Source organism: Crinia signifera, chromosome 4 (genome assembly GCF_055691185.1).
Source record: "Crinia signifera chromosome 4, ASM5569118v1, whole genome shotgun sequence".
NCBI classification, from domain to species: Eukaryota; Metazoa; Chordata; class Amphibia; order Anura; family Myobatrachidae; genus Crinia; species Crinia signifera.
In genome coordinates, this window is record NC_139220.1 from 190,909,381 (window position 1) to 190,935,199 (window position 25,819).

Genomic DNA, 25,819 nt, shown 5'->3' on the forward strand with positions numbered 1-25,819 from the left:
CCGGCACAGTGTGTATCACCTGCTCCAATCTCTTAAGATCTTTTTTAGTACTATTCCCGAATCACACTACAATACAATATGACAGGAGGCTTTCAATAACACATTTATAAAACCTGATCAAATTTTCCTGGGAAAATTTTGCTGCTCTAAGCTTTCTCAAAAAGAATAAACGTTGTTGAGCCTTATTAGCCATAACTGTGATGTTAGAGGACCAAGTTAAATCATGTGAAAAAAATAACCCCTAATAGCTTAAACTCCGTCACCCTCTCTACCTCCAGGTTATCAATAGATAGGGGCTCTAACTCCGACTTCCCACATGGTCTAAAATCTATGATAATTTCCTTAGTTTTAGCCAAGTTTAACAGTAGGTTGATTTCTGTACCCCAATTCACTAAGGTGCTCACTTCATCTCTGTAAGCCTTCTCCTCCCCATCCATAATAAGGCCTACAACCGTGGTATCATCAGCAAACGTTATTATCAGATTTGTATCCGCCTGCGGATGACAATCATAGGTAAATAGAGAAAATAAAAGTGGACTCAAGACACAGCCTTGAGGCGTACCAGTGCTGATCCTTATGACTGAGGACACAAGGCCTCCTAATTTTATTTGTTGAGGCCTATTTATCAAAAAAATCTAAAATCCAGTTACATAACATTGCTGAGAAGCCTAGATTACGCAGTTTAGTTACTAGTATATTGGGAAGAATTGTATTAAACACTGAGCTATAATCAATCTAGGTACCTGTATTAGGGTTTTCTAAATGAAAAAGTGAAGAATAGACAACAGACAACAGCGTATCCTCAGTTGATCTTGTAGGCTTATAAGCATAATCACTGTTGTCAAAACCAGCGGGCAGTTGTCTTTTGATGTGTACCAAAACTAACCTCTCAAAGCATTTGATGAGGGGAGTCAGGGCAATTGGTCGAAAGTCATTAAGACTTTTCTATTTTCATTTTCTTTGGGATAGGGACAACTAGGGAGGATTTGAACTTTCCGGGGACAATACCAGTTTGCAGAGACGTATTGAAGATATAGGTAAAAATCATGGCTAATTCGCCAGCACAGCCCTTCAGGACCTTACCCGGAATTCCATCGGGGTCGGCTGCTTTCCTGGCGTTAACCCCTAACAGGCCCTTCTTCACATCATGTTCACAGAGAAGTTTACATATATCCGACCTATTGTCCTTGTGAAATCTAGCGTAGAATTGACTACCCCTCCACATACTCCTAGAATCATGATCATTCATGAACTGCAGTTCAATTTTTTCTGAATACTCTTTTTTTGCTTTGCATAGCCCCTTCTTTAAGAGAATTCTAGCTTCATGATACACAATCAAATCCCCTCCCCTGAAAGCCTGATCCCTGCTACGTAGCAAGGAACGCACCTCCCCATTTATCCACGGCTTATTATTAGGAAATTGTTTAAAAGATTTCTGAATAGTAACGTTACCAATGCACCAATTTACATAAGACAGGACAGAAGAAGCCAATAAGTCCACATCTAGTAAAGAGTCATAGTTACATAGTAGGTAAGGCTGAAAAAAGACTTGCGTCCATCTAGTTCAACCTGGTATAGATATCCATTGCTGATTTGGTAGGTTCTGATATTTTACAGACAAATTATATTTCTTATTTGTACCCATGGATGTTTTTCTCCAATAAATGTTTGTCCAACTTTGCCTTGAATGCATTTAATGAGCCAGCCGTTACCACCACTTTGGGAAGAGAGTTCCAGAGTTTGACTGTTCTGACCGTAAAGAAATTCTTTCTACTAGCTGAATGAAATCTTTTTTTTACTAATCTATACTCATGCCCTCGCGTCCTAGATTCCTTTCTAGTAGAAAAGATGGTGTGTGACAGTTCCTTATATTGGCCCTTGATATACTTGTACATGTTGAGCATGTCCCCCCTTAAACGTCTCTTTTCTAATGTAAATAGTCCCAAATTGCTTAATCTCTCCCCGTAGCTTAAATTCTCCATTCCCCTAATAAGCTTTGTTGCTCGCCTTTGGACTTTTTCTAATTCTATGATGTCCTTTTTATAGTGTGGGGCCCAGAACTGCACTCCGTACTCGAGGTGAGGTCTCACCAATGCTTTATACAGTGGCATAATTACCCTTGAGTCCCTAGTTTCCATTCCCCTCTTAATACATTCCAGTCATTAGTAGATTCCTGAATAAACAAATAACAGAATGTGGTATTGAAACAATCTTGTAATTCAGCCACTGCTTTATTCGGCCAAATACAGACCGTTTTCCTAACGGGTTTAACACATTTAGCAACACATTTATATTTTGGTGCAAAGAATAAGGATACATGATCCGAAAGAACTACAGTATATGGGAACGCACAACTATTTTATAAGCATCTTTAATATTGCAGTAGAGTTGATCCAGGATATTTCCCCCACAAGTGGGAACAAATACAGATTTATACAATTTGGGTAGCACACTTTTTACATTTATTCACATTATGCTAGTTATACCCCTATACAAATTACCCCACATGGTAGAGCCCCTTATACACATTAGGCTACAAAGTAGTACCCCTTATACACATTATGCCACATAGTAGTGCCCCTTATACACAATGCCCAAATTAGGTGTGCCCCTTACACACATAATGCCTACAGTAGTTATGCCATTTACAATTAATGCCCACAATAACACCATTTTCTCAAATAATGCCAACAGTAGTTGTGCCCTTACACACATAATGCTCAGTGCCTCTTAAACTATAATACCAACAGTAGAAGTGTCCTTTATACACATACCCTGCAGCAGAATTTTGAGTATATTCCCTTTGGCTGTAGCAGCACCACAACAGTGTTAGCGCATCCTGTAGCTAAGTAACAACTCACAAGGCATCTGTATGGTGTCCACCACAGCTCAAACCTACTGTACATGATTTTTTGGTGTGGCTGATGTCCTGGAGGGAATCAGTGTCCTGACTGGCTGCTGTCAGCCAAGAGGGTAAGTGGGTAGAGTAGATGCTGTCTGCATCAGTAAGCTCAACTTGGTTCGGCCACTGTGTGGGGGTACACAATACACATACACATGCAGTCAGTGAGGAGAGAGTTAGGAGCAGGACTGCTGGCACTTCTGGGATAGTGTGTCCCATCATGTTGTAGGCATTGTGTGCTTTGAAGGGGATCTCCCTCATCTCCTCCCCCTGGTTCCCCCTCCCACTGGACATCAGCAAGGAGGCAGAGAAGGGGGAGATGCTCTTTAAGCTGCCAGTTCCATTGCCTGTCCTAAGGTTTGACAGGGGCAGAAAATGGCAGCAACAGCAGACAGCAACAGGGTAGCATAATGGGGAGAGTGTGCATACTCTGCTGAGTGTTGCAATGGCCCTGAGTCTATTTACTAAGCCTTGGAGAGAGAGATAAAGTGTACGGAGATAAAGTACCTTACAACAGCCTCCAATTGCCATGTTACAGGCTGTGTGAAAACTGACAGGTGGGAGCTGGTTGGTTGTTACCTTGTCTACTTTATCTATCTCCAAGGCTTAGTACATATAGGGCCAGATGAACTAAGCTTCAAAAGTGATAAAATGGAGAGTGATAAACAGCCAGCCAATCATCTCCAAACTTCCAGATCACAGACTGTGTTTGAAAAATGTCAGGAGCTGATTGGTTGGTTGTTTATCACTGTCCATTTTAACACTTTTGAAGCTTAGTGCATCTGGCCAGTATTCTGCCTATATATTAGGATCACTTTATGACATAGAACAGGCATAATGGGGCTGCTGCATGCATTTAACAGACCAAGAAGGGATAAATAGTATAATATTGGACTTTGCTACACATATTATACATTGTATGCATTTATTGGGAAAGTGTAATACTGCACTGCAGGGAATAGGATATCTTTGGAGTTGAAACACAAGTATAAATGTGACCTCTAATTTATTATATGGTCTCCTGGAGGATAAGAATTAGTTATCACATAAGTGAGTTCACATACCAAATACTGTACATGACTGCATGTGGAATGCTGTCTATCACAAAATGACTATGCCACTGGGCATTTGGATGTGTGAGAGGTAACAGAGGTATGGAGTATGAAGGATTTAGGGATTGAAGCACAGGAGTTGGATATTCTGAATTTTTAGTGCAGATAATCATATATCAGTAAGTGGGTGTCAGCATTCCAAGCAGGTCCATGCCATAGGGGAATGGGGAGGATAATCAGAAAATGAGGAGAGATGATGGACAGGAGACCCTACCTCTCTTTTTTTTCATCTCAGACCACCCACTTCCTCCTTTTCATTGCATGACCCTACTGCCCGATCCCTGGGTTTGTGTGACCTTGAAGTCTGCAACTGTTGTGATCTAGGGTACTGCACTGCTGTTAGACAGTTTTGCTGCTCATTCGTTTCCCTGGATGCACTCCGTAGTACATTTCTTCAGTTCACAACTTCTAAACTACTTCATAACTTTAAGGGTTCTTCAGCTACGGAGTCTCAGCTTCTTTATATGCCCAGAGACGGTGAGGCAACAGATGACCACAGTCATGTTCCAGTGACAAGTGAGAGTGGGAATTCATGGGAATTACACACTGACTGTGTTCTTGGTGGCAACCATGCCAACTTTGTGGATAAATGTCCAAGTGGGGAACTAAGTACAAAGCTAACACAAGCAACGGAACAGGTATGGATTCCTTTGTGAAATCATTATTCTACTGTCAAAATCTAGTTGAGCTGTGTGTTTGTTTTGGAGAAAAGTCTCTAGCTCAAAATGTAGAATTATTCATTAGCACACATATGGGAGCCTAATATGCTTTATTATGACACATGATCGGCCAAAAAATCTAGATAACTGTAATTGAAATAATCAGGTTGTATGCAAGGGAATGGAGAAACACTTAAATGTACAATGGATATTGCCATTTTATGTGCTGTGACAATATAGAGTAAGTACCACCTGGCGTCATGACATCACTCCCAAAGTCCCTTCGATGTTATTTTAAAGGATAAAAAATACTTGGACGCACAAAATAGAGTCATCCACTGTATGTGGGCAGTCAGTTTACATTAAATAGGACACAGATATTTAGGGGGTATTCAATGTTTGTCGTGCTCCCGCAGCCATCTCCCGATCACAAGCTGTCGGGCTCGTTCTGCCGAGAAAAGCCAGAAATAGGTGAGCTCCCGGCCGGAGCTCATCTATTTCCACCCTCAGCTCGCGGCCAAGCCCCTTTCTCGCCGCTCGGGACACTGAATCCCTACCGCCGACCTCAAGTTGAGCAAAGCGAGAACGGGACAGGGGCACGCCTGTCGAGCTTGCTGAAATCGCCTTGTGTGTACACAGCTTAAGGGTGAGATGTACTAAGCCTTTGACATGGCAGTTAGGAGCTTATTGGCTGGTGGTTTATCACTCTGAATTTTATTACTTTTCAAGGATTAGCACATCTCGCCCCTAGAGCCTGATTCAGATTTGCATGCAATGCTGATGCACTGTACACACAGCTGAGCATTTATTGGTATTGGTGCATGCGCCAAAGTACTTTGTCCGTGCCAGCTGCAATCAGCTACAAACATATAGTGCTAGTATATTGTCTAGGGCACCATGAGGTCTTAATCCACTTATGGCCATATACATAATAGCTAAAAACTTTTTCTTTTTATAAAGTCTAGCCCTGGCAGCAGCCTGATTTTCACATGTTCTTTTGTCTCCTCTCAAGTGTCCAGGGCTAGACTGTGATGGAACAGCAATGTGTCACACAGGAGGATGTGAAGGGGCTGTAACATCACCATGTACAAAAGGTGAGGAGACTGAAAGAGAAAATCTGACCAACATATCACTCACTACTGCACTGGAGGTGGCTGAGGAGCCAAGTCCCCAAGTAAACAGCAGAATGACATCTGGAATAGAAGATAACTGTATACCTAATACAGAAAGGCTTGAGAGGTCTCAGGGAGAGATCAAATACGAAATAAAATGTGCTGTGCAAAAATGGAGGTCAACTATTAAAAGAGAAAATTTGGCTAAAAATAAAGACAGCGTAAAAGAAAGAGACCAGATACAGAATGGCACAAACAGTGACGCTGTTCCACACCAGATATCTGACAAAGGAATTGCTACAACTGACACAGCCATTAGTGACAGAGGCGACCCACTGACACAGGCTGGAGACGGAATACACGATGTTATGATGTTACAGACAGATGCAGAGAGCCCAATGGGAAAACAGAACATAGTAGGTGATGGCACAACAACAGACTTGCATCTCAGTAGAGGAATCTCCGCTTGTCCAGAAAATGTAGAACATGATGAGAATAAGAAAAACAACGTTACCAATGAAATTACAACAACAGAAACTGAAGGTGGTAAAAGAGAAGTACAGTGTGAGCAGGTGAGTGTTGATTTCCATTACTGATTGGTAGAATCAATAGTTAGCAATTAATCAGAAGTTTGGGAAACTGTTGCTGTTTCAGTTTATGAATCCTGTGGAAATAATCTTTAGCAATGGGATAAAACTCCAAGTACTGTAGTCTAAATATATAACATCATAGCCAGAGGCATTTAAACAGAGGAGGCTCATGTGCAGATGCCAAGTGGACCGACTGTTCTCCACGGTTCTATAGACTCTGGCATTGTGCTAGAGTCTGCTGTGCATGCCATGCATCCGCCATGTTCCAGAGCTCCGAATTTCACTAATACGCTTATGGGGCAGCTGTTTTGGCAGCATATGTTTTTTTGCGTATGCAGTGCCCGAAGCAGTACTCCAGAAAGGTGAGTATTAAAACATGGGTGCAGTGTGTGCGGTATAGGCTTCCCTGGGCTCAAGGGCACATGTGCACAGCATACATTGCACCATTATAGATCATGACCATCTTACATATATTATACAGTGCTATCTCTTAGCAGCAAGGGCAGCTTAACCCCTTGAGTGGTGGGTTTTGCTGGGGCAGGACAAACCTACCAGGGCAGGTTTGTCCTGCCCCAGCAAAACCCACCACAGAGCTGTGGGCAACCCCCCCCCCGTCTCTCCCCCCTCCTGCCACTCCTCCTTCCCCATATCTCTTCTCCAGCGATCGTACACCGGAGCTCCTGGGTGCTGCCGCTGCCCCAGCTGCCGATCATACAGAGGCGGAACTAGAGAGTCTTGGGCCCAGGTGCTAAAAAATGCTTTGGGCCCCCCACTCTCCACCCTGCCAGTCGGAGGTACACTTTGAACCCCTGAAGCTTTAGGGCTGTTAACAAAGTGCAATTAATTTAGACTTTTTAACACTATGTACTAAAAAACAAAACATTACAGTATATGATAAAAAGTTATTGTACCTTGCACCCCCTCCTTCCCCCTGTCACCAATAAACCGCTTCTCCTTCGCATTTCTTAACCCATACCTCCCAACTTCTGACCTGTAGAAATAGGGACACTCGCGGGCGTATGCAAATGAGATCGCGGCTTATGCTAATTAGCCACGACCTCATTTTCATACGAGAATAGACGCTGTGCGCATGCGCACAGCATCTATTCTACTAGATTGGGGGGTCTCCCAACTGCCACCCCCCGCAGCGGGACAATGCCTGCCGCGGGTGGGACAGCGGGACAGGACCCGAAAATCGGGACTGTCCCGCTGTAATCGTGACAGTTGGGAGGTGTGCTTAACCTATGCACCCTTACCCTATGCACCTCTCACTTCCTTCTGTCAGCCATACACCTGTCCTCCCTCCCTCACCTGTGTACCTCTCACTCCCTTGTTCCCTCTGTCAGCTATACACCTTTCCTCCCTCCCTCACCTGTGTACCTCTCACTCCCTTCTTCCCTCTGTCAGCTATACACCTTTCCTCCCTCCCTCACCTGTGTCCCTCTCACTCCCTCCTTCCCTCGGTCATCCATACACCTCAACTCCCTCCCTCACCTGTATACCTCTCACTCCCATCCCTCTGTCAGCCATACACCGTTCCTCCTTCCCTCTGTCAGCCATACACCGTTCCTCCTTCCCTCTGTCAGCCATATACCTTTCCTCCTTCCCTCTGTCAGCCATATACCTTTCCTCCTTCCCTCTTTCAGCCATACACCTTTCCTCCTTCCCTCTGTCAGCCATACACCTCTCTCCCTCCCTCCCCTGTATACCTCTCACCCACTCCTTCCCTCTGTCAGCCATACACCTCTCACCCCTCACCTGTGTACCTCTCACTCCCTCCCCCTGTCAGCCATACACCTCTCCTCCCTCACCTGTGTACCTCTCACTCCCTCCCCCTGTCAGCCATACACCTCTCCTCCCTCACCTGTGTACCTCTCACTCCCTCCCCCTGTCAGCCATACACCTCTCCTCCCTCACTTGTGTACCTCTTCTCCCTTACCTGTGTACCTCTCACTCCCTCCCCCTGTCAGCCATACACCTCTCCTCCCTCACTCCCTCTTTCCCTCTGTCAGCCATAAACCTCTACTCCTTCCCTCTGTCAGCCATACATCTTTCCTCCCTCTCTCTCTTATTGCACCTCTCACTCCAGTCCCTCCTATCTATAAACGTGAATTTCACTTAATAGTCGGTACCTGCCTCCCTGCAGCACCCTGGCTCCTCAGATGTCCCCGGTTTTTGTATGAGCCCGGGTGGCACTGCAGGTAAGGCAGCTCGCTATACTAAGACCCCCCCACCCCCTCTCTTCTTATATTTAAAAATGTTTCTGCTGTGCGGTGCAGCCCCCATTATAATTATGTGTGTTCAGCAGCTCCCCCCCCTCCCCTCCTTAAATATACTTACCTCGAGTCCGGCTGCTTGGTGCTCCAGTCCAGTGAGTCGCTGTCGCTCCTCCGCTCCGCCTGCATGTTCACTTGTCTTGTTCAGCCTCGGAGCAAAGCAGAATCACTTCCTGTCTGCTTGTAGTCTCAGAGCAGCAACAGGCAGCCTTGCGATTGGCTGCCTGTTGCTAGGCTACCGGAGTAGACCAGTCCCGGGCCGGAATGGATGCAGACGTGCAGGGTGCTGCTGCTGCATCCATTCCAAGTCTGTCACACAACAGGCTGCCAGCCTAGTACTGCACCAGCCATTGTACCAGGCCCGGCCCCACCATCCGCAACCCCCCCCCCGCCGCCCGCGTATCCTCCTTCCCTCCACATGTAAAAAAATAAATAAATACTTCAGTTTGTCATGCCGGGCAGACGTCGGCATCGGGCCCCTTTAACCTCATGGGCCCCGGTGCTCTGCACCGTCTGCACCAGCGGTAGTTCCGCCCCTGCGATCATAATAGATGGCAGGCTCGGGGGGGTGTTCAGGGCAGCTCGGGAGAACTCGGGCGCCCGAAATCCCGAGTCCCCCTGAGCCGCGCCGAACATCCCGACCCTGCCGCCTGCTTATTACTAGAACTAATGGCGGCGGGGGCAGGGGAGCTCCGCCATACAACCGCCAGAGCTGAGAGTTGAGGGGGAGTGTTGGGAGGGGAGAGCAGAGCAGAGCTGCCACTTGGGGGGTGCCCGGACAAGTGATGAGCCAGTGGTGCACAGCTGCAGGCAGCACTGGCGCACACCTACATCTTAGTGGTATGTCTGGAATTTTCCAGGACAGCCCGCTGCGCAGCTGAGCCATGAAATTTCTGGGCATACCAGAAAAAGGTTAAAAGAGAAGCCCATGACCAGGCTTCGCGCGGGCTCCCTCATCTCTGGCAGCACAACATACTTTGGGTGAAATGTAATAGGATGAGAGATTCAGAAAGTGAGAGATTTGGCACGAAATCTACAGGTTTTTTTTGAAGTGGCAATCATTTACACTGCATCCTATTAAATTTCACCCACTGATGTCTGCTGCACACGGACGAGTCTCCAGTAACATGGCACATGCCCTATGTTCTCTTGGTGCACATTCGCAAATCACAGGGAATATGGTAACGCGTGATTTCTGTACACTAGCTGAAGTGGTACTTTAGAGAGGTACAGTAAGCATACTTATATACGTATATTTATATATATATATATATATATATATATATATATATATATATATTGTCCAAAAATCCGGCACTCATATAATGATCAATGGCCAGTGTGCTCTGGCAACAATGAAATATAGAAGATGTCCTTAGAAATATATAGACGCCAGTCACTGCTTGTTTGTAAATGTAAACTTTTTTACTTCATGTAACTCGTAGACAGATGATATATATATACTGTTTCAGCAGTACATAAGTCCTTATGTAAAGTCCAAAGTTATCCAGTTATTGTGAACCAGCCATGGTTCCTCCAACAACTGTGCTGGGTCTGAGTCCCCTGATGGTTGGCTGGACCGCTATCTTAGCTAGTGTATCAACACGCACTCAATTTTTTCGACACGCTAGCTAATATAGCTTAAAGGAGTCAGAGGACTCTGACCCAGCACAGCCGCTGGAGCAACCATGGGTGGTTCACATATATATATATATATATATATATATATATCTGAGTTGTGGCCCGGCACTCACCCCTCCTGTTCAGCTACCCGGGTGCCCGTTCGAGTGGATGGACGATAGAAGAAAGAAAGGACTGGCACTCCTGGGATTTGTGAAAAGTTTCTTTGTATTTCAACAAATAACAACCAACGTTTCGGGGCAGATGCCCCTTTGTCAAGGTGTAGGTGATAACATAAGAATAACAAAAGTGAATACCTTAAATAGGGAGGGTGAAGTCAGTAACCAGCACGATGCAGGACGCCCCGTTCAGAAGCCGGAAGTTGCCGGGATGCGTGAGAACGGAAGTGACGTTAATGTCAACTTCCGGTGAATGGAACGCTGGTAGCCGGATGATGGAACGCAAGCTAACTAGTTACCTGGGTGATCCGCTTTGTGGTCACTCCAACGGTATCTTGCGCTGTGCGTGCTGTTGGAAGATGTTATGTGGGACATTGCATCGTGCTGGCTAGTAGACCTGGATTTGAAAAACAATTAATCAGTGAAGAAGATATGCTGGTTCTGCCGCAGGTGGGTAGGTATCCTGAATAAATGTAGCCATGATCTCATGGTCCTAGTGGTGGAAGAGTCGGGTTCCGAACTACAGAAAACCAAGGACCGACTAGATACATATGAAGCGTCCCACAGGGACCTAATGGTGGCAGATACCCACACTGATTGGCTAACCAAGTTGCAAGAAGATTGCAATAAATACCAGAGTGACCTCATCAAGTTTAAAAAAAACAAATTACTGATTGTAAAAGACGACTATGACAAAAATGCAGTCTACAGATGGCTCTCAGGCAACTCACCCTACCAGTGACACCCACAGCGTGAAAGAAGCAGACCTTTTAGAAGAGCAAGAAGCGAAAGTGTGAGAAAGACTCCCAATTTGTCACAAAGTGACAGCGATTTCCAAATTGATTCCGACACCCCTGATGTGGCAACCCCTTTAGGGGCAACGGCGGCAACCGCCTCCACAAAGGACAGAAAAGGAGGCAAACCACCCGCAGGGGCGGGCAAAATACGAGAATCTCCAAGAATAAAAGAAACGAAGAATCGCTAATTTACAACCTGTCACAAAGGCATTTTAGTGATGTTGAATTAAAGGTCCTCAATATGGGCCTATCCCACGTACCCACTACCCACTATGACGATTTTACATGGAAGTGCGACCTTTACCGCTTTGGCAGAAAACTACGCCTTCAGGAGCATTTCCAGCACACACCCCCTAGCCTCAGCCAGGATCCTCATGCCTCATTCATCATAAAGCACAGTAAATCCACCTTCGACCCCCCGTCCTCCAACCCATCTATTGCTTCATACCTACGCCTCGTGGAGGAATCAGTCAGCAGGTATAATGCACCCAATGTACCAACTCACAACAATATGAGCCATGAAGAACTGAGTGCACTAAAAAACCTGGGAAGCTACAGGGATGTAGTCTTCAGACCGGCGGACAAAGGGGGTGGGGTAGTCGTCCAAAATACCTCTGACTACATAGAGGAGGCTATCCGACAACTGTCTGACCAGGGGGTATATGAACTGCTACCCAGAGATCCAACGGCCGTATACAAACAAGAGGTTGATGAGATACTGTGCCAAGCATTATCATCCGGGCAAATCTCGGAAAAATTAAAGAACGTGTTGACTCAGGATTACCCAGTGGTGCCAGTGTTCTTTATGGTACCAAAAATCCACAAGTCTATCCAGAGACCACCAGGGAGGCCCATAATTAGTGCCGCCAATTCCATCTTTCAACCCATCTCTCGACTGCTGGACAGTATAGTACAGCCCCTTATTGTCAAACAACCCTCCCACATCAAGGACACTACAGACTCCCTTAATCGACTGAGTGACATCCAGCAGGTACCGACCGGAGCCCTACTGGTAACAATGGATGTTACCAGTTTATATACCTGCATTCCACAAACAGAAGGGTTGGAAGCCACGCGTAGGTTCCTAGTTGCAAATACCATGGACTCATTAAATCTAGAGCTCTTTATGACTCTACTACAATTGACCCTAACCAGGAATGATTTCCTTTTTAATGGCAAATTCTACCGCCAAACATCGGGATGTGCTATGGGCAGCTGCGTCTCGCCGTCATTCGCGAACATCTTCATGTTCGAACAAGAACAAAGTCTAATCCTGAATGACCTCAATGCAAAACATCACATCATCATGTACACTCGGTTCATCGACGACCTGTTCATGATCTGGACAGGCGGTCAAGGAAGCCTGGAAGAACTAGTACAAAGGATCAACGGCGCAGCCTCCCCCATAAAGGTCACACACAATTCATCGACTGAAGAGATCAATTACTTAGATGTCCTGGTCAAGATCAAAGACAACACTCTCAGCACTGGGGTATATCGGAAGCCCACCGATAGAAATACACTATTGAGAGCCAACAGCTTCCACCCAAGGTCATTAAAAACTGCCTTGCCCAAATCACAGCTAATCAGGGCCGCCAGAATCACCAGTGATGACTCCCAGCTCCCAGCAGTCCTAGATGAGTTTGTGTCCAGATTTGCGAATAGGGGATACAACAAACAGACCCTGTCACAACAAAAGCAGGAAATCTTATCCCTTAACAGGGCAGACCTACTGAAACAAAAGACCACTTCCCCCAAGAAAGACGTACTACCGTTTGTCACTAGGTTCAACACCGCCAGTGCAATACTACCCAGGGCGTCGAGAGCACTGTGGCCCATTGTCAAAACAGACAGAGGGCTACCAGGACTCCATCAAAAAAGACCTATGCTGTGTTTCACCAAGGGTCGAAGCATAAGAGACATCATAGTACACAATGATGTAACCGACTTCCAGTCTGAGGCTCGTTCTGACAGACATTTCCTTAGTAAAGCCCCAGGATGCTATAAGTGTGTAAAGTGCACGACCTGCTCACACATGCTAACTGGACCCCAGTTCACACATCCAAGAACTGAAGAAAAACATTCCATCAGACATGTGCCGTCATGCACCACAACATACGTGGTGTATGTTATCACATGCCCATGCAAATCCTTATACGTGGGCAAAACCATCAGGACGGCCAGGGAACGTATGGCTTTGCACAGATCCGCGATCAGCCAAGCTCTGAGAGGCAGAGGAAATGACCAACCCGTGGCCAAACATTTCAAGCAAGAGGGACACAAACTATGACTTACAACATATGATTATTGATCACGTCCCAGAGAGCCACAGAGGCGGCGACAGAGGGAATCTACTATTACGTCTGGAAACGAGATGGATCCACAAACTGGACTCTATCAAACCCATGGGACTGAATGATAGGATACCGTATAATCTGTTCATTTAAGATTGCGGACCCTCAACAGTCCACATCCAGTGTGCTTTATTTTTCATCTCCATCTTAATCTCTTACTATCCCTTTCTTTTCCATTCAGCGTATAGAAATACTGTTAGACCACCCTATAGTAAAATAGGTGTTCGCCCCATGACCCAAGGAGGGACAAATATTTTTCCCCCAACGTGGGTGGGCATAATATGCCCGAAGTGTTTTTTTTTTCATCTCCGGCTATTACTCTTGCTATCCCTTTCTTCTTCTTGTTTTTAAAGTGCCACGGCACAACATACACCATACAGTATGATATTTACCACAACACCTCATACCAGGGACATTAATATATGCCCCAAGTGTGCTTTTTTTCATCTCTGTCTTTTACTCTCGCTATCCCTTTCTCTTTCCAATATTTATAGACCAGCTGCTCGCAGCGATTCCTTAAACACGAATCCCATAATATGACATATAACTTGTCACACGCCATCAGGGACATCATAACATGCCCCATGTGTGCTTTTTTTTCCTCTCTGTCTATTACTCTCGCTATCCCTTGATTTTTCCAAGCCATTGTGCCATATATTTACTACCATAGTTGTGCCTCATATGGAGTATACTGCTCCATTTAGCCGCCTATAGCTCCACATATATCCCAGCCCCAATAACAGGGCTTTATATTCTAATAGATACACACACTTAGTATTCATCCGAGCAGTTCTTTGCCGCACCTCCCACACAGACTAACAAGGTCGACACTGTCAGTGACGTGCGGTGAGGTTTGTGGTTGGTGAGGCACTGGCTTGGTGGAGCCAGTGCCACCAGGCTCTGTGGGGAGCATTGGGTTCGGGCTGTTTCTGCACTGACAGGCAGGTGCGGTAGCTGCCCCCTGCATAAGCAGCAGAGACCTGGCAGAGCAGCTCCTGGACCCAGCGCTCGGCACAGACCCGTCGTCACTGGCTCCACCAAGCCTCCATGGGATATGCCCACATACCTTTTCACTTAAAAAAAAAAACCATGCAGTACTAACTAGTGCTAGCCTCTTAAGGGACAGACTTGTGTGTGTTTGTGTTGTGACAGAGGTGTGTGTTTGTGTAAAGTGACAGCGGTGTGTATGGTTTCTGTGTGTTTGTGTAAAATAAGTATATTTTTAAATGAAGTACTAGCGTCTGAGTTCAGTGGCTGTGCGGGGTGATGGCCGAACTCTGAGGTTTTATTTAAAAGGTCAATCAATGCATGGTTTTGCCTTGTAAATGTCTGCCTCTTTAATAGAACCTCTGAGTTCAGCCAGCACCCCGCACAGCCAATAAACTCAGAGGCCAGTACATTGGGCCAATATACTTAATTTAAAAAACAGGGTATGGGTAAAATCCGGAATCGGATAAGACACCGGAATGCCGGACTGGACATCAAACTCTGCATTCCGGAGCTTGTAGTATCCGGTCCGGGGGTGTCCTGTCCGGGGGTGCTCCATCTGATGAGGCTGCTCTCGCACCTGTCACCTGGGAGAGGAGAGGGGGGAGAATACAGCCTCACCGCATGGTCCGGGGGTGTAATAAAAACTGGAACGGTCCAGACCACACGGGGAGGCTGTAATCTCCCCTTCCCCATGTCCCTGGTGTGAGCAATCACAGGCATCCCCCCGGACAAGACACCACCTGCATGGGACACCCCTCGGACCAGACACTATAAGCTCCGGAATGCAGAGTTTGATGTCTGGTCCGGCGTTCCGGTGTCTTATCCGGGTCCGGTTTTTACTTAGTCCCTAAAAAACACACAGAAACAGTGCACACCTCTGTCACTTTACACAAACACACACCTGTCACTTTACACAAATACATACAGATACACACCTCTGTCACAACACAAACACACATGTCTGTCTCATAACACAAACACAAATAAACCTACAGTACGCCACTTAAAAAAAAAAACACAGCCCCCACCCTCCAAACACAAATAAACCTACAGTATGCCACTTTAGAAAAAAAACACAGCACCCACCCTCCATACCCAAACACAAATTACCGTTTAGCGGCAGCCCAGGAACCGCTTATGGATACCTAGGCAGGCAGCAGACTGCACAGCAGCTGTGACGGCAGCGTCCCTCCTGGGACAGGCACCCAGGCACAGGACCGAGCGCCGGGCAGTGAGTCCCCGGACGGTAATGGGGAGCAGAGCGGGTGCCGGTGCCAGATAACAGCGGGCGCTGGCAGCTCGGCTCAGCCCAGCTCCGCCCCCCACACCCGGCAATACAAGGCAGCAGACTGCACGGCAGCGTCCCGTCCTGGGACAGGCACCCAGGCACAGGACCGAGCACCGGGCAGTAATGGGGAGCAAAGCGGGTGCCGGTGCCAGATAACAGCGGGCGCTGGCAGCTCGGCTCAGCCCAGCTCTGCCCCCCACACCCGGCAATACAAGGCAGCAGACTGCACGGCAGCGTCCCGTCCTGGGACAGGCACCCAGGCACAGGACCGAGCGCCGGGCAGTAATGGGGAGCAAAGCGGGTGCCGGTGCCAGATAACAGCGGGCGCTGGCAGCTCGGCTCAGCCCAGCTCCGCCCCCCACACCCGGCAATACAAGGCAGCAGACTGCACGGCAGCGTCCCGTCCTGGGACAGGCACAGGACCGAGCGGCGGGCAGTGAGTCCCCGGACGGTAATGGGGAGCAGAGCGGGTGCCGGTGCCAGATAACAGCGGGCGCTGGCAGCTCGGCTCAGCCCAGTTCCGTCCCCCATACCCGGCAATACAAGGCAGCAGACGAGCTGTGCAGCGGTTGCACAGCTCGTCCACCTTTAAAAACACTGCTAAAAGCGGCACCTCACCTATAGGAGCCAGGGTTCAGGGACGCGCTTTCTGCCTTTATGAAAGCTGCCCCTGTCACTGAGACAGCGCCACTGTCCAATCACTTCTGCCTCAGTGACAGGGGTGTGCTTTCATATAGGCAGAATGCACGTCCCTGTCACCGAGGCACCGCTATAGGTGCCGCCTATGCATCTTTTTTAAACGAGCTTTTAACTGAGCTCGGTTCTCAGCCCTGCCCACTGCCCACCCCTGTGTTTGTTACTTTAATATGTACAGCGGGAGGCACCGCTCTTGGTGCCTCCTAAGCTAAAAAAAAAAAATTTTAAACAGTCAAAATGAGTGTAATAATACAAAGCATATACTTATGACACATAATATGTGTCATAAGTATTTTCTTTGTATTGTATTATTATATTAAACATTAATGACAGGGGAGGCTCTGCCTCCCCTGCCTCCCCTGACTGCACGTCCCTGGACACTGTGTCAACCTCTTACACGCAGTACTTCACATGCCCACAACGATGTAAATATGTATGGTATTTATGTTATATTTATGTTGTAACCAGCATATCTTCTTCACTGATTAATTGTTTTTCAAATCCAGGTCTACTAGCCAGCACGACGCAATGTCCCACATAACATCTTCCAACAGCACGCACAGCGCAAGATACCACTGGAGTGACCACAAAGCGGATCACCCAGGTAACTAGTTAGCTTGCGTTCCATCCATCCGGCTACCAGCGTTCCATTCACCGGAAGTTGACATTAACGTCACTTCCGTTCTCACGCATCCCGGCAACTTCCGGCTTCTGAACGGGGCGTCCTGCATCGTGCTGGTTACTGACTTCACCCTCCCTATTTAAGGTATTCACTTTTGTTATTCTTATGTGATCACCTACACCTTGACAAAGGGGCATCTGCCCCGAAACGTTGGTTGTTATTTGTTGAAATACAAAGAAACTTTTCACAAATCCCAGGAGTGCCAGTCCTTTCTTTCTATATATATATATATATATATATATATATATATATATATATATATATAGACACACACACACACACACACATACAGAGTACCACAACACTCACCATCCCTGCGAATGGGGTGCAAGCAGCACTCGCCATTCCCAGGTTGGGGTGAAGTGGCCTGTGACCACATGCTCTAATAAATACAAATACAGGGACTCAACACTCTCCATAATGAACTAACTCACCTTAGTATACAATTAATCAAATAAATAATGGGGTTCATGAATTGATCAATGCATTTAAGCTTGCAGCCCATCGCCAAGGGACCCCATTTCACTGCAAGTCCTACACTAACAATTGTCTCTCAAGAGCCTGCCAACTGCTGACAGATCATAGCTAAAGTGGACATGTATTTTTTCTTGGTTTAAAGCTCACCTGCCAAGTGCCTTATGGCTTTTAAAGATGAGGCAGTCACCTAACACAACACCTGACTAATACCCCTTTTAGACCAAAACGCCGGGTCGCACACGGCTTTTTGGACCCTGGTTGAAGCCGGGTGCGACCCGGCGTTTAGGGGCATTTACACCGGACGGGCTTAAACGCCCGCGCCCCCCTCCCGCCCCTTCCCGGCAATGCATTTAAGATATATATATATATATATATACAAATCCAAGAACTGCCGGCACTCGCTGGGTTAATAGTGCAGCATGCTCCAGGTGCCAGAACGAAATGATACAGAGATTTCCAATGTTCAGTGAAGAGCAAAAAACGGCACTCAGGAGACTGATTTCATGCAGACAAAAACGATGTATTAAAGTGTACAGGGGAACGTTTCGGGGAGTGACCCCCTTCTTCAGCCCCAACCTACAGCACTGGAAAATACATAATACAAACAATTTATACTCACCTGGCTGCAGGACACCCCAGGACGCGCCAACAGCGTGTAACCAGCCGGCGGAAGTGAATCACTGACGACTTCCGGTACGCGATGCGCAGCCTTAGTTGCTAGGCAACATCTGGCTTGCGCTTCACATCACAGGAAGCACAGCGTTCCACCTTCACTGCCGGGAGGAACATGACTGAAGCGCCTTCACTTAGAGCGCCCGCAGCCAGGAGTACAACAATATAAAAACACAGGCTAATCTGACGCATACCAATCTGGCTCCAGAGTGTCAGCAGCGCGCGGCTGGGACCACTGTAGACCAAACACTGACATCATGATTGCATAGGTGTGTCTTACCGTGGAGCTCCCACTCAGCAGACCCACCATGGATATCAGGAGTAGTCCACAAGTGTTCCCGCCGACACGATGTCGACTCCTGGGCATCTTGACTGGCTGTGCGTGTAGCCTGAAACAAAACATAAGGAATACATAAAAAACATGTTAGCAAGGTGGAACAGCAAAACAGTATATGTACATGGCTTCGAAAAATCCCAAACAAAATATATAAGTCAGAACAAGATATTAATGGACCCTGCTGCTAGATTTAATAAAGGGTGTTCCAATTAATCTTTTCGTTGAGGCCGTTGGGATGAATGGTACCCAACTTAAAGATCCATTCAGATTCTTTAATCAGGAGTTTTTTAGATCTATCTCCCCCACGTGGAGTTTCAGCCACATGATCGATCATGAAGTACTTGAGGGAGGTGATAGTGTGGCCACACTGTTTGAAGTGACGTGCCACCGGCTGATCAATCTCCTTGCCCCGAAGGGTCAGGTTGATCGCAGACCGGTGGGCCGTCATGCGCTCCCTAAATGTGCGGGAGGTCTGCCCTATGTAGTAAAGACCACATGGGCAGACAATGATGTACACGACATGTGACATCCTGCAGTGCAATACCTGCCTGATGTCAAACATCTTAGGACCATGTGGATGCTTGAATTTTTTGCAAGACACGATGTGTCTGCAAGTCTCACAATCCCAACAGCTGTAACAGCCTGGGGCCTTGGTGTAAGTGTTGAGGGGTTTGGGTATCCCCATGCCTGTGATGTCAGCCTTGACCAGGCGGTCACGCAAATTTGGACCCCTGCGGAAGGCTGCTAGTGGCCTAAGTGTGTTAAGTCCCGGTAAATCCGGGTCTGTTTTAACAATGGGCCACAAAGCATTAGTGGCATGGCGGATCACAACACTAGCAGTAGAAAAGGAGCTAGACCAAGGTAAGACTGCAGCAGAATTTTTGGGTTTGGATTTGAGTAAATCAGAACGGGGAATTTGTAACACTTCCAATTTTTGTGACTGTAGAATTTTTGGGTCATAACCCCTCGTCACAAATTTGGAAATGAGGGTATCCAAACGTGATTCCAACTTGCTGGGATCGCTGACGATGCGAGCAACTCTCATCATCTGCGACCGCGGAAGCCCCCGTTTGAGAGCCGGAGGGTGGTGGCTCGACCCAAGCAAGAAGGTATTCCTGTCAACATCTTTAAAGTAAATGTCAGTGCCAATAGTATTGTCACTGATGGTGACAGCCACATCAAGAAAATGGGTGACAGTACTGCTGTAGGTAGCAGTATATTTGATGGAAGAGTTGCCGAGATTAATGTCGGCAATCCATGTCGACAGCTGCTCCTGCCCACCCGTCCACAAGATGAAAATATCATCAATGTAGCGGGTGTACAGGAGCAGGTTGTCGCGTACAGCAGGATTGGCAAAAAACTTTGTCTCCTCCTCAAAGAACATAAAAATGTTGGCGTAAGAGGGGGCCACAGGAGAACCCATGGCACACCCTCTTAGCTGCAAATAATAACCCCCATCAAATAAAAAATAATTGCGTTGCAAAGTAAGTGTAAGCAATTCAATAAACAAATCGTGATCAAGCAAGCCCGGATCCAGATATTGTGCAATGAACTGTCGAACAGCCTCTACCCCACCATCATGCGGGATGGAGGTGTAGAGGCTGCACACATCAAGGCAGACCATGATTGTGCCTTCAGGCAACACATCAAATTGTTTAAGCAGATGGATGAAACTTGTAGTGTCCTTGAGAAAGGTAGATTTTAACAACAATAGTGGTTGCAATAAATGATCCAACATTTGGGCAGTAGCTTGATATAGTGAATCACGGGCCGATATAATTGGCCTGCCCGGAGGTGATAGGGGATTCTTATGCACTTTGGGTAAAGAGTACAACACTGGTACCACAGGATGTTCTTTATGCAATGCTTTGACTACTTTAGATGATATTTTACCATCCTGCTGGGCCCTTTTGAGGATGGAAAGCAGTTCCTTTTGGTACTTTGCAGTGGGGTTGGCAGGAAGTTTACTGTAAACCTGGGCATCGGCAAGTTGGGCTTGAAGTTCTTGGCGATATTTGGAGACATCTTGCACAACAATCGCCCCGCCTTTGTCGGCAGGACGAATAACAATGTCCTCATATTTACTGAGGGTACTCAGGGCTTGAGCTTCTGGCCGGGTTAGGTTCTTTTTGAACTTCCCCGGAGCCTGAGAGAATTTTGAAATCGAGTCATCCAATAATCGACCAAATGTCCTGATGGACGGATTCGTGGATACCGGGTCAAAATGAGATCTGGTGGTTTTACTCAAAAACTGGTGCATCGGGTCCATCGATGTCTGGGGGGGTGTGGCCTGAAAATGCTCCTTTAACCTTAATTTTCGTTGGAATTGGTGGTGATCTCTCTTCCACATGAATGGATCGTGAAGATTAGTTGGTACAAATGTGAGGCCTTTGTTAAGTACCTGGATTTCTGTAGTGGACAGCTCACGAGATGACAGATTGATGACTACTGATTCATGTTGACGCGTCGGGGTGGATTGCGTCGAATTTCTTTTGGCCTGGCCCCCCCTACGGGTGGGCGCTTTTCGTTGGGCTTGGCTCTGGAGGAAACCTCTGTCCCGCCTAAAGGGATGCCTCCGGTGTGGGTTGCATCATCAGAGTCGGAGATAATGAAGTCACTATCATTGTTGGTCTCACGTGCCTCCTGATGTCGACGACCACCCCGAGGTTGCCACGGGCGACGGCGTCTCTCAGAGGATTCTTGACGTTGGTTCACCCCGGACAGCCAACTATAAACACGATTATCCTCGTAATCACTGTCAACAGTAGCTCTTTTATTTCTTTTGAACTTAATCAGTTCATTGTTGTAAGCCATACATTGAGCCTCCAATTTATCAATCCAGGTCTTATTAGATTCATGATTGAGCAATGCTGCGTGAGTTTTAGTGAGATCAGCAATCTTATTTCTGGTCACCTGCAGTTCCCGTCCTGCTTCTTCGACGACCAGGATCATAAGATCCAGGGAACAATGGTTAAGGATCCCAATCCAGCGGCGCACAAAATCGGGATTGTGTCGACCGATTGTGGGCGTGTTGCGCACCCGGAATCCCCGGGGAATGCGCTTGGCCCTATAGTATTCGGAAAGGGAAGTCCCATGTAACAAATAGTCTGTCTCACGTTTGCGCAGACGGTATAATTGCTGATGAATATCCTCAATGGTGGCCTCTGGGCCCTTAGGGATCTCGTCTGGGCTAAATAAAATGTTCTCGATCTCTGCTGCCGTATACCTATAAGTTTCACATGGAGGGACTGCAAATACCCTACATCCTGCTGTGTCAGCAGCCGGAGAGGCGTTAGATGCTTCCATGTCCACAACAACGGTTAATGCAGCCAAAACGAGAAAACAGTCCAATTGATAAGAAGGATGAAGCATAAATTGCTGTATAATCTTCTCCAATCAACAATAGTATAAACAGTCAATGGTGGTTTTGAAGAAAGTGCGGTGCCTTGCCAACCGGTGTCGGAATTGCAAGCAATCCGGCACAGAATATGCAAATCCAAGAACTGCCGGCACTCGCTGGGTTAATAGTGCAGCATGCTCCAGGTGCCAGAACGAAATGATACAGAGATTTCCAATGTTCAGTGAAGAGCAAAAAACGGCACTCAGGAGACTGATTTCATGCAGACAAAAACGATGTATTAAAGTGTACAGGGGAACGTTTCGGGGAGTGACCCCCTTCTTCAGCCCCAACCTACAGCACTGGAAAATACATAATACAAACAATTTATACTCACCTGGCTGCAGGACACCCCAGGACGCGCCAACAGCGTGTAACCAGCCGGCGGAAGTGAATCACTGACGACTTCCGGTACGCGATGCGCAGCCTTAGTTGCTAGGCAACATCTGGCTTGCGCTTCACATCACAGGAAGCACAGCGTTCCACCTTCACTGCCGGGAGGAACATGACTGAAGCGCCTTCACTTAGAGCGCCCGCAGCCAGGAGTACAACAATATAAAAACACAGGCTAATCTGACGCATACCAATCTGGCTCCAGAGTGTCAGCAGCGCGCGGCTGGGACCACTGTAAACCAAACACTGACATCATGATTGCATAGGTGTGTCTTACCGTGGAGCTCCCACTCAGCAGACCCACCATGGATATCAGGAGTAGTCCACAAGTGTTCCCGCCGACACGATGTCGACTCCTGGGCATCTTGACTGGCTGTGCGTGTAGCCTGAAACAAAACATAAGGAATACATAAAAAACATGTTAGCAAGGTGGAACAGCAAAACAGTATATGTACATGGCTTCGAAAAATCCCAAACAAAATATATAAGTCAGAACAAGATATTAATGGACCCTGCTGCTAGATTTAATAAAGGGTGTTCCAATTAATCTTTTCGTTGAGGCCGTTGGGATGAATGGTACCCAACTTAAAGATCCATTCAGATTCTTTAATCAGGAGTTTTTTAGATCTATCTCCCCCACGTGGAGTTTCAGCCACATGATCGATCATGAAGTACTTGAGGGAGGTGATAGTGTGGCCACTAGTTTGTTTCTGATCTTTAAGTTGGGTACCATTCATCCCAACGGCCTCAACGAAAAGATTAATTGGAACACCCTTTATTAAATCTAGCAGCAGGGTCCATTAATATCTTGTTCTGACTTATATATTTTGTTTGGGATTTTTCGAAGCCATGTACATATACTGTTTTGCTGTTCCACCTTGCTAACATGTTTTTTATGTATTCCTTATGTTTTGTTTCAGGCTACACGCACAGCCAGTCAAGATGCCCAGGAGTCGACATCGTGTCGGCGGGAACACTTGTGGACTACTCCTGATATCCATGGTGGGTCTGCTGAGTGGGAGCTCCACGGTAAGACACACCTATGCAATCATGATGTCAGTGTTTGGTCTACAGTGGTCCCAGCCGCGCGCTGCTGACACTCTGGAGCCAGATTGGTATGCGTCAGATTAGCCTGTGTTTTTATATTGTTGTACTCCTGGCTGCGGGCGCTCTAAGTGAAGGCGCTTCAGTCATGTTCCTCCCGGCAGTGAAGGTGGAACGCTGTGCTTCCTGTGATGTGAAGCGCAAGCCAGATGTTGCCTAGCAACTAAGGCTGCGCATCGCGTACCGGAAGTCGTCAGTGATTCACTTCCGCCGGCTGGTTACACGCTGTTGGCGCGTCCTGGGGTGTCCTGCAGCCAGGTGAGTATAAATTGTTTGTATTATGTATTTTCCAGTGCTGTAGGTTGGGGCTGAAGAAGGGGGTCACTCCCCGAAACGTTCCCCTGTACACTTTAATACATCGTTTTTGTCTGCATGAAATCAGTCTCCTGAGTGCCGTTTTTTGCTCTTCACTGAACATTGGAAATCTCTGTATCATTTCGTTCTGGCACCTGGAGCATGCTGCACTATTAACCCAGCGAGTGCCGGCAGTTCTTGGATTTGCATATTCTGTGCCGGATTGCTTGCAATTCCGACACCGGTTGGCAAGGCACCGCACTTTCTTCAAAACCACCATTGACTGTTTATACTATTGTTGATTGGAGAAGATTATACAGCAATTTATGCTTCATCCTTCTTATCAATTGGACTGTTTTCTCGTTTTGGCTGCATTAACCGTTGTTGTGGACATGGAAGCATCTAACGCCTCTCCGGCTGCTGACACAGCAGGATGTAGGGTATTTGCAGTCCCTCCATGTGAAACTTATAGGTATACGGCAGCAGAGATCGAGAACATTTTATTTAGCCCAGACGAGATCCCTAAGGGCCCAGAGGCCACCATTGAGGATATTCATCAGCAATTATACCGTCTGCGCAAACGTGAGACAGACTATTTGTTACATGGGACTTCCCTTTCCGAATACTATAGGGCCAAGCGCATTCCCCGGGGATTCCGGGTGCGCAACACGCCCACAATCGGTCGACACAATCCCGATTTTGTGCGCCGCTGGATTGGGATCCTTAACCATTGTTCCCTGGATCTTATGATCCTGGTCGTCGAAGAAGCAGGACGGGAACTGCAGGTGACCAGAAATAAGATTGCTGATCTCACTAAAACTCACGCAGCATTGCTCAATCATGAATCTAATAAGACCTGGATTGATAAATTGGAGGCTCAATGTATGGCTTACAACAATGAACTGATTAAGTTCAAAAGAAATAAAAGAGCTACTGTTGACAGTGATTACGAGGATAATCGTGTTTATAGTTGGCTGTCCGGGGTGAACCAACGTCAAGAATCCTCTGAGAGACGCCGTCGCCCGTGGCAACCTCGGGGTGGTCGTCGACATCAGGAGGCACGTGAGACCAACAATGATAGTGACTTCATTATCTCCGACTCTGATGATGCAACCCACACCGGAGGCATCCCTTTAGGCGGGACAGAGGTTTCCTCCAGAGCCAAGCCCAACGAAAAGCGCCCACCCGTAGGGGGGGCCAGGCCAAAAGAAATTCGACGCAATCCACCCCGACGCGTCAACATGAATCAGTAGTCATCAATCTGTCATCTCGTGAGCTGTCCACTACAGAAATCCAGGTACTTAACAAAGGCCTCACATTTGTACCAACTAATCTTCACGATCCATTCATGTGGAAGAGAGATCACCACCAATTCCAACGAAAATTAAGGTTAAAGGAGCATTTTCAGGCCACACCCCCCCAGACATCGATGGACCCGATGCACCAGTTTTTGAGTAAAACCACCAGATCTCATTTTGACCCGGTATCCACGAATCCGTCCATCAGGACATTTGGTCGATTATTGGATGACTCGATTTCAAAATTCTCTCAGGCTCCGGGGAAGTTCAAAAAGAACCTAACCCGGCCAGAAGCTCAAGCCCTGAGTACCCTCAGTAAATATGAGGACATTGTTATTCGTCCTGCCGACAAAGGCGGGGCGATTGTTGTGCAAGATGTCTCCAAATATCGCCAAGAACTTCAAGCCCAACTTGCCGATGCCCAGGTTTACAGTAAACTTCCTGCCAACCCCACTGCAAAGTACCAAAAGGAACTGCTTTCCATCCTCAAAAGGGCCCAGCAGGATGGTAAAATATCATCTAAAGTAGTCAAAGCATTGCATAAAGAACATCCTGTGGTACCAGTGTTGTACTCTTTACCCAAAGTGCAT

The 25,819-nt window shown here is 47.0% G+C and overlaps 1 protein-coding gene across 1 annotated transcript in view; it reads left to right on the forward strand.

Moving 5' to 3' along the window:
- Positions 1 to 25,819, forward strand: part of LOC146073002 (uncharacterized) — a 75,179-nt gene that overhangs the window by 17,240 nt on the left and 32,120 nt on the right. Inside the window, exons 8-9 of the mRNA XM_083180176.1 lie at positions 4,446 to 4,652; positions 5,686 to 6,357. Coding sequence (XP_083036302.1) covers positions 4,446 to 4,652; positions 5,686 to 6,357 — 879 coding nt within the window. The remainder of the gene's footprint in view (positions 1 to 4,445; positions 4,653 to 5,685; positions 6,358 to 25,819) is intronic.